This window comes from Sinocyclocheilus grahami, unplaced genomic scaffold (genome assembly GCF_001515645.1).
Source record: "Sinocyclocheilus grahami isolate Dianchi unplaced genomic scaffold, SAMN03320097.WGS_v1.1 scaffold26.1, whole genome shotgun sequence".
In the NCBI taxonomy this organism is placed as follows: Eukaryota; Metazoa; Chordata; class Actinopteri; order Cypriniformes; family Cyprinidae; genus Sinocyclocheilus; species Sinocyclocheilus grahami.
The window spans coordinates 355450-363414 of NW_015505205.1; the positions used below are offsets into that span (position 1 = coordinate 355450).

General features: G+C 37.5%; 2 protein-coding genes across 3 annotated transcripts in view; one reads left to right on the forward strand and one right to left on the reverse strand.

Moving 5' to 3' along the window:
- LOC107566122 (coiled-coil domain-containing protein 189-like) overlaps positions 1 to 1106 on the reverse strand; it is a 7779-nt gene extending 6673 nt beyond the window's left edge. Inside the window, exons 1-4 of the mRNA XM_016251498.1 lie at positions 1068 to 1106; positions 830 to 940; positions 723 to 757; positions 574 to 637 (exon numbers count right to left, since the gene is read on the reverse strand). Of these exons, the coding sequence (XP_016106984.1) occupies positions 574 to 637; positions 723 to 757; positions 830 to 940; positions 1068 to 1100 (243 nt within the window). The 5' untranslated portion in view covers positions 1101 to 1106. The remainder of the gene's footprint in view (positions 1 to 573; positions 638 to 722; positions 758 to 829; positions 941 to 1067) is intronic.
- Positions 1107 to 1173: 67 nt separating this feature from the next.
- The window catches only part of LOC107565773 (E3 ubiquitin-protein ligase BRE1B-like), a 29951-nt gene continuing 23159 nt past the window's right edge, over positions 1174 to 7965 (forward strand). The window contains exons 1-4 of one of the 2 annotated variants that reach the window (XM_016251053.1): positions 1174 to 1256; positions 3298 to 3441; positions 4168 to 4335; positions 4501 to 4816. In XM_016251053.1, coding sequence (XP_016106539.1) covers positions 1245 to 1256; positions 3298 to 3441; positions 4168 to 4335; positions 4501 to 4816 — 640 coding nt within the window. In that variant the 5' untranslated portion in view covers positions 1174 to 1244. Of the gene's footprint in view, positions 1257 to 1372; positions 1403 to 3297; positions 3442 to 4167; positions 4336 to 4500; positions 4817 to 7965 lie in introns of those variants that run through there. The other variant, XM_016251059.1, reaches the window with a different exon arrangement.

Here is a 7965-nt window from a genome sequence, read left to right on the forward strand (position 1 = left end):
AACCTGCTTTAAAACCCAGCAACACAACTGTAGCTGTACAACTTTACAACAGCAACACTGCTTTAACAAAAAAGCAAGACTTATTTGACATCAAAAAAAATTTTTTTAATGCTGTCTAATCACTCTCGTGGTATTTTATTGTCACACACAGAACGGTCTGTGCAGTGCTGCTTCAAGTCCAACACCTATTGTGTTTTATTAGGAGATGCACAACAGTTCTTCTGTGGCTTTATAGGGAATACTTTCACGTACAAAATTTAGCAAAATCAGACAATATTGTGTCTGATATATACCACAATATTAACTTCTTATTATTGAATTGTTGTAAATAAATATCACGTTTGCAACTGGTCAGTGTTCAAAAAATGTTGGGAAATCACTTCATGTAGCCCTACAAGAGTGATTACTGATAAACTGTCTGAAAAAAAAAGTCATCTGACGAGTCACGTTTTAGAGAAGAAAAAAATTCTTCTGACTTTCAAAGCTGCTACATAGTAACGACTTTCTACTTGGACCTTGATAGAAATGTAGTGGAGTGAAAAGTACAATATTTGTCTTTCAAATGTAGTGAATTTCGATCTCTGGTATGGAATTGCTCTTCTCAATCTCTTCCATGTCACTGTGTTTCAGATCAGCCCTAGAAATGCAATCAACAAGAGTTTTAGGATGTGTGTGTGTCTGAATATGCGCAAACTGAACTGGATTCATATTGTGGGACCTACCATAACAGCACCCGTGATCTTGGAGGCTGAGAAACCTAAAAAATAAAAAATAAAGATTACGACTAATGTACAAAAACCATTTACTACTGAAAAAGTAAAGCGTTTACCCGGATGTTCTCTAAATGCCTCATTTCTCCCCCTGGCAGTCTGAAAAGCTGCTCTATAAAATAGTGGTCTAAACCGCCTGTATATGTTGCATCGTATCCTAGCAACTGATTCTGCAAAAAAAAAAAATACTTAAAATCCACGAACGAAAACTTCACACGAAGGTGCAAGCTATTAATACGTTTTTTATATTAAATTTAAGAATAAAAATAGGGGGGGTGTAATCATTGCCTTAATTACATGTGTTTTCTGCGAATCAAGGAATAAATTCATTTTAAAGCCAACATTTACGAACTTTTATTTTCACACTGCGATTTAGGGGAAGTGACGTAATGCATCAGACCAGCACGAAAGAGTCCCCAACCATACGTTATTCAAATCGCTCACTTCGAGCAAACACATCAGTGATTACAACAAATGTCCAAAAAGGTACGAGTGCTACAAACAAAAACGTTACAACATACGCGAGGGCCTGTCTATGGCCGCTCACTTTTATTTTGATAGACAATACTTTTTCCCGTAGTGTCAGTGTTCACATATCCTACTCTTCTTCCTGTTTTCCGACCGGAGCGGAGGTTTGTTTCTGGGTGCAAAGAAAATCACTAACATAAATATATTTTAATACACATTTGTTACGGCGAGGTAGCTAAAACGTTGTCGTATGATAAACGTCGTATAGTTATACCACAGTGTCATTTATCATGTAAAAAGGCCCATGTTGTGACGGTTGTAGCTTGCTTGCTCGGCTTTAGCTAGCATCGAAGCTAACCTCACTCAAAGCGCCATGGTTGCCTAAAATTAATGTTGAAAATAATATTTTACTCTTAAGAATTATGTAATGTGATTAAAATGATTGGTATAGCTTCTTTATTGTTTGTTTCATTATAAAAATTAGATCGCCGTCGTTAGCGAGCATTAATATAACAGAAAATCTCTTATTCGTGAATTAAGCGACAGTTGCTTTTGATATCGTTCAACATTTATTTTGTTAAGGGGGGACATATTAATATATTGACTATGTAAAGCCTATTTTATGCCAGTTAGGTAAATAATATCGATGCAAAATCTCTGTACTTGTCTTTGTTTGAAATTATCAGTACTGATAGCTGTCTTTGCAATTTAGTTCTTCAGTGTAATATTATTATTTTTAAATGATAGTTCACCCCTAAAAGAAAAATGTATCAATCGTTTACTCACCCTCATGTTATTCCAAATCCATATGACTTGCTTTTCTGTAGAACACAAAAGGAGGTGTTGTGCGGAATGATTAGAAGTGACAGCGTCAGACATCATTCACTTTCAGTTGCATCTTTTTCCGTACGATTAAGTTGAATGATGACCGCGGCTGTTATTCTGCCTAACACCTCCCTTCCTGTTCCACAAAAGTCAAGCATTAAGGTTTAGAACAACATGAGTGTGATTAAATGATGGCAGGTTATACTACACAGTTCAGAGTTTCCCCTAGGTTTACGGCTTTGGGGGGGGGGGGCTCCTTTTTAATGGTTAAATTGCATTTTATTAATCAAAAAGCATGTCTAATTGATTAAAATCATGAAACTTAAACAATTTAACATGAATTTATTCAAAGTTTAACAAATATTACGTTTAGGGCCCTATAAAATGTTTTATTTGTCCAACCTTATGTTTTATTGTAACCAAATTCTGTTTTAGTATGTCTAATTTGAAAGCATAAAACAAGTTTCATTTATTCTTACAATAGCCTTATGATTTTTTTGCTCAGAAATTCTGTGTTGTGTATTTACATTTTGTTTTAAGGCATAAAACATTCATTTAATCTATCTTTTAAGTAATGAAAATTAAACAAATTAAATGTTTTGGAAAGTAAAGGTCATTTAATATTACAATTAAAACATTGAAGAAATATTGAATGCTTATTCCTTAAAAATAAGGTTTTAATCATTTTAGTATTAGCAGTCTGTTACGTACATTCTACTCAACAGTAGTAATATGTGAGTAATAGCCAATGCCCTCAAGTTAAACCAAACTTTTATTTTGACGGGTTGCCGTGAATACCTTTACATTCCTGTGTGTGAATGACATGATGATAGTTTTACTGAAATGAAACGGTCAGATGCTCATGAAGTGACTCTCAGAGTAGTTCTGGAGATGTTGTTCATGTGTTTATGTCCTCATTAGTGAGACGGCAGACGTTAATATCACCGCAAGCGTCACGAGCGTTTCAGTACGAGTACTACACAAAACCGCGCGTCTGCGCCATTCATTAACACAGAGACACGCAGAGTTCATATTTAAATATGTATCGTTTTGCGGCTTAATATTTACAATATTTTACCGCCCCCTAAAATAATGGCAGGGGAAACACTGCAGTTTAATCAGACTACCTCTGAAATTGATGAGCACCCTTTAATTTGCCTGTGTTGTAGTACTAAATTATATTATAATAATAATAATCTTTTCAAAATTGTGTAACACTGCGTGACTTTTGTAGGGAAGCATGTCTGGTGCAGGGGGTGGGAAGCGCCCCACAGGAGGGGATAGTCCCCCTGGCCCTCCTGAAAAAAAGCTGAAGAAAGAGGAGAAGACGACCACCACTCTCATCGAGCCCATCCGCATTGGAGGAGTTTCTTCTACGGTTCGTTTCATTCTGCTATCAAAACAAAATGCTTTGTAGCGCTGTCAGGTGCAGATGACATGGAATATTTTGTGTGTTTGGAATGTAGATTTTAACATGAGCATTAAAAATCACTCAAGTTAAACCTCATACACTACCTTTAAAAATGTCATATAGGTCATATAGATTTCTCAGTGTTGTTTACTCTCTTATGCTCACCAAGTCTGCATTTATTTGATCAAAAATACAGTAAATTGTGAAACATTATTATTATTATTATTTAAAAGAACTCCATTTAAATATAAATTTAATTTATTCCTTTGATGGCAAAGCTGAAATTTCAGCAGCCATTACTCCAGTCTTCACTGTCACATGATTCTTCAGAGATCATTCTAATATGCTGATTTGGTGCTGAAGAAACATTTCTTATTATTATCAATGTTGAAAACCGTTGAGCTGCGTAATATTTTTATGGAAACTGTGATACATTTTTTTTCAGGATTCCTTGATGAATCAAAGAGACATTTATTTGAAATAGAAAAATTTTGTAACATTCTAAATGTCTTTACTGTCACAGTTTTGGTCAATGTAATGCTGAATAAAATCATTAATTTCTTTTAAAACAAAACTTGCAGTCCCAAAACTTTGGAATAGTAGTGTATGTTTCAGTCATAACCTTGAAAACCTTTGTAGACAATACTGACGTGTTGAAGCTTCTGTAATTTTGCCCCAAATTGTCCTTTGCAGGAGGAGATGGACATGAAGGTCATTCAATTCAAGAACAAGAAGCTCTGCGAACGGCTTGAACAGAGGCAGGCTTTGGAGGATGAGTTGAGGGAGAAGATTGAGAAGTTGGAGAAGAGGCAGGCAACTGATGACACCACCCTGCTTATTGTCAACCGCTGCTGGACTCAGGTTCAACACTCTTCTTTTCTTCCAATGCTGTACTCATTCTCCTCTATCACAGACCTCAATATTAAGCTTTTCCAGTAAAATGTATAATTTATTGTTTTTAATAGCGTTGCTTTAGCATACAAAAATGAGTAGAAAAACGGGCTCATTTGAACTCTGTTCTCACAGCTTGAGGAAAATATCCATGAACTGCTGCAACGTGTGGAGCCTAAGGACACCGCGGCATCTGTCCAGACCCCTGCCACCCCTCCTGTTCCAGACATCCCAGTTCCTGCTGCAGCCCCATCATCTGGTCCTGAACCTTCAGCGCCTTTGCCAGCTTCAATTGAAGGTGAGGATGGCCTCCCCGAGCTTCCACCTTCAGCTGAGGCGGTGGATGAAGAACAGCAACAACCAGTGCAAGAAAAGGAACAGATGCAGCAACAGCAGCTTCCTGACTCTGTGGAGAAGTCAGCTGATGGACCAGTGCAGGATGGAATTCCCGGTAAACATGCAAGGAGTTCGACTCCAATACACTGTATACCTACAAATATGTAAACTAATGCATTTTTAGAATTGTGCCAAAGGCCTTTTACATGCTAAAAAAAATAAACCATCAATTAGACAACAGAAGCATGTTGTAGATCAAGTACAACAGGTTTATCAGCAAGTTTTGATCATGTTGATAATCAAAGTTTATGTAGTTATGCTATTAATCCTGTAAAGCCTACTGTTTCATATTTGACATGCACATTTTGAAATCCTCTAAATTATCAACACGATCAAAACTTGTTGAAAAACCTGTTGTACTCAATCTACTACATGCTTCTGTTGTCTGATTGATTTATTAGAGGGATGTCTCAAGCCAATCTCAATGATCGGGATCAGGGCCGATCAAGCGGTTTATTTTTGTTTTTTTTATTTTAAGTGACCACATCAGCTCTCCTTAGTCCAATCCTTATTTTACGTCAGCTGTCATGCAGGTGATGTGCAGTAGGTGGCAGTTTGCACCTTTAAGTGGGTTTGCCAGCTGCCATTAAAAGGAAAAGAAGAATGTGTATGTGACGTCACGTGGGTGAATCGGTGAGGTCTGTTCTGGCGTTAGAGATTCTGTGTTTAGTGTATTTGATGCTCACTTTTGTAACAATCTCTTATTCATTTGTCGTTTAGTTTTATCTGCCATCAGATTATCTGAGACGTCGTTGTCATAAAACGCGGATTTGACTGATAGACTGGCATTCTGACACCGCAAGCTTCATGCTTTCTAACCATATGTTGTAATTATTCTGCTTATTGTACATAAAATACAGGAAGTTTATATCAGCAGTCCCATATTCATTATTGTGACGACACAGTCTGTTAACAATGGTTAACATTGTAACATGTTTACATCTACCAAAGTCTATATGTTTGTATAGTGTTATATAGTGCACAGAGAGTGAGTGTATCTTATATTTATTTATTCCATGGTCTGTCTGAATACTGGATTCTGATTGGCTGGCAGGTATGCCGTAAAACCGTTTAATGCACAGGTAGTTCCAAGTCAGTTTAATCACCGTTCTATATTAATGTGCTGCTTTAATTGATGCACACTAACAAACACACATCACTTGCACACACACACACAGAGAGAGAGGCCAGAGATCGCTGATTGCGCTGCACACACACACAAACTTGTTGTCAACGCTTCCCCGTGATTCTCATTAATAGCCTAGATAGTAGATCGCTACATTAAAATACACAAAATTGCTGTTTTTGAAGTAATTGTTTGAGTGACGCGCAGACGCAGCACGCAGGTACACACAACTGTCATCTCTCTCTCTATCTCTCTCTCTCTAAAACGATAGATCGATAATTAATTTAAATACATGTTATAATTCATTCAAATAAATGTGGTCTTACCGCACTATTTAATCTCTGTGTATGATTTGAAGTGGGCAGAATGCTAGCGTTAACACAGCGTAACTGATTTTTACCCATTCGGTCAGATATTGTGCTGCAAACAGCAATACTAGTTTTAATTTGTCTATAACTTGGCAAATGACCATGGAATAAGCGAGATAATCAGCAGCTAGCCGTGCATTAAAGGATTTTAAATGTGCTTTGTGTCGGGCGGTTCTTTGCCTCCACGTCTTGCATTTAAAATCCTTTAATGCACGGCTAGCTGTTGATTATGCCTTACATATTACATGGTTATATTATGTTATATCATACAGTGCATTCAGAAAGTATTCAGACCTTCACTATTTTCAATTTTGCAATGTTGCAGCCTGATACTACAATTGTTTAAGTTCATTTTTTCTCATTAATCTACACTCCGTACCTCATAATAACAAAGTGAAAACAGAATTTTAGAAATGTCTGTAAATTTATTCAAAAGAAAAAACTGAAATATCACATTTATATAAGTATTCAGTACTTAGTTGATGCACCTTTGGCAGCAATTACAGCCTCAAGTCTTTGGGTATGATGCAACAAGCTTTGCAAGCCTGGATTGGGGGATTTTCTGCCATTCTTCTTTGCAAATCCTCTCAAGCTCTGTCAGGTTGGATGGGACCGTTGGTGGACAACCATTTTTAGGTCTCTTCAGATATGTTCAATAAGGTTAAAGTTATGGCTGGGCCACTCTAGGACATTCACAGTAGAGGTCGTCCGATTAATCGAGCCGATTTTTGGCATTTTTAATTAAGCGGCATTGGCTGATTGTGCTGCAAAATAGGCCCATTTATAGACAGGAGCATATGCAGGCAGCTAAGCATTGTTGTGGAACGCCGTACCCTCTGTGGCTGCGTGAGACGGAGCAGCACTCTGCAGCAGCGCCTTGTTCACTCACAGCTTCAGCTAATGATGGCAGGGGAAAACAGATTGTTTGTGTAACAAGTCATTTGCATGTAAAAGTAGAAACACGTGCAATTCAGACAAAACTTCTGGGCTGATTATAACATGCACGTTAACTTTTCTCATGAAATGTGTGTTGGTCCGACAATAGCCTCCACGATGTCATCGCTCGTGGCAAGTGCACTCTTCAGCAGTTATGAACAGCAGGCTGTGTAATATGTGTGAACTCTTATTTTTGTCATCACTATGGCCTTTTGACTTAAAGCAGTGTCCAGTGTTTCCCATACATTGAGTTATTTGTGGTGGCTCATCACAATATCAAAACTGACCGCCACAAATACATTTTTCAAAAGGATTATACTTTGTTGAATAAACTGAGCACTGCATGTTTCAAAATTAAAATGCAGCGTGGGTGTTTTTATATGAATGTGTCTTTGAACAGAACCAACAGTCTTCAGAAAAGCTTTGATGTCATTTTCATTTCTTCTTTCCTGTAATGCCTGATAAAGTAGCGTTTGTGAGCGCAGCACTTGATTACAGCAGTTACCAGGGAAACCGCTACATCCCGCTCCCAAAGCACCTCCTGCTGGCAAGGCATGAATTTGCATTTGCAAGTCTGTGTACTGGTAACAGTACTGGTGTCTGTCAAAAAACATGAACAAAAAGCATGCTTCAAAACTGTTTTGAGAAGGTGCTTAAATTTTTAGCCATGTATTATTACCATGAATTAGGCTATTACTACTACTATTACTATCTTGTACCCTGCAATAATCATTTACTCAAACTTTCTTTTATGAGATGGGGGGGGGGGGGGGG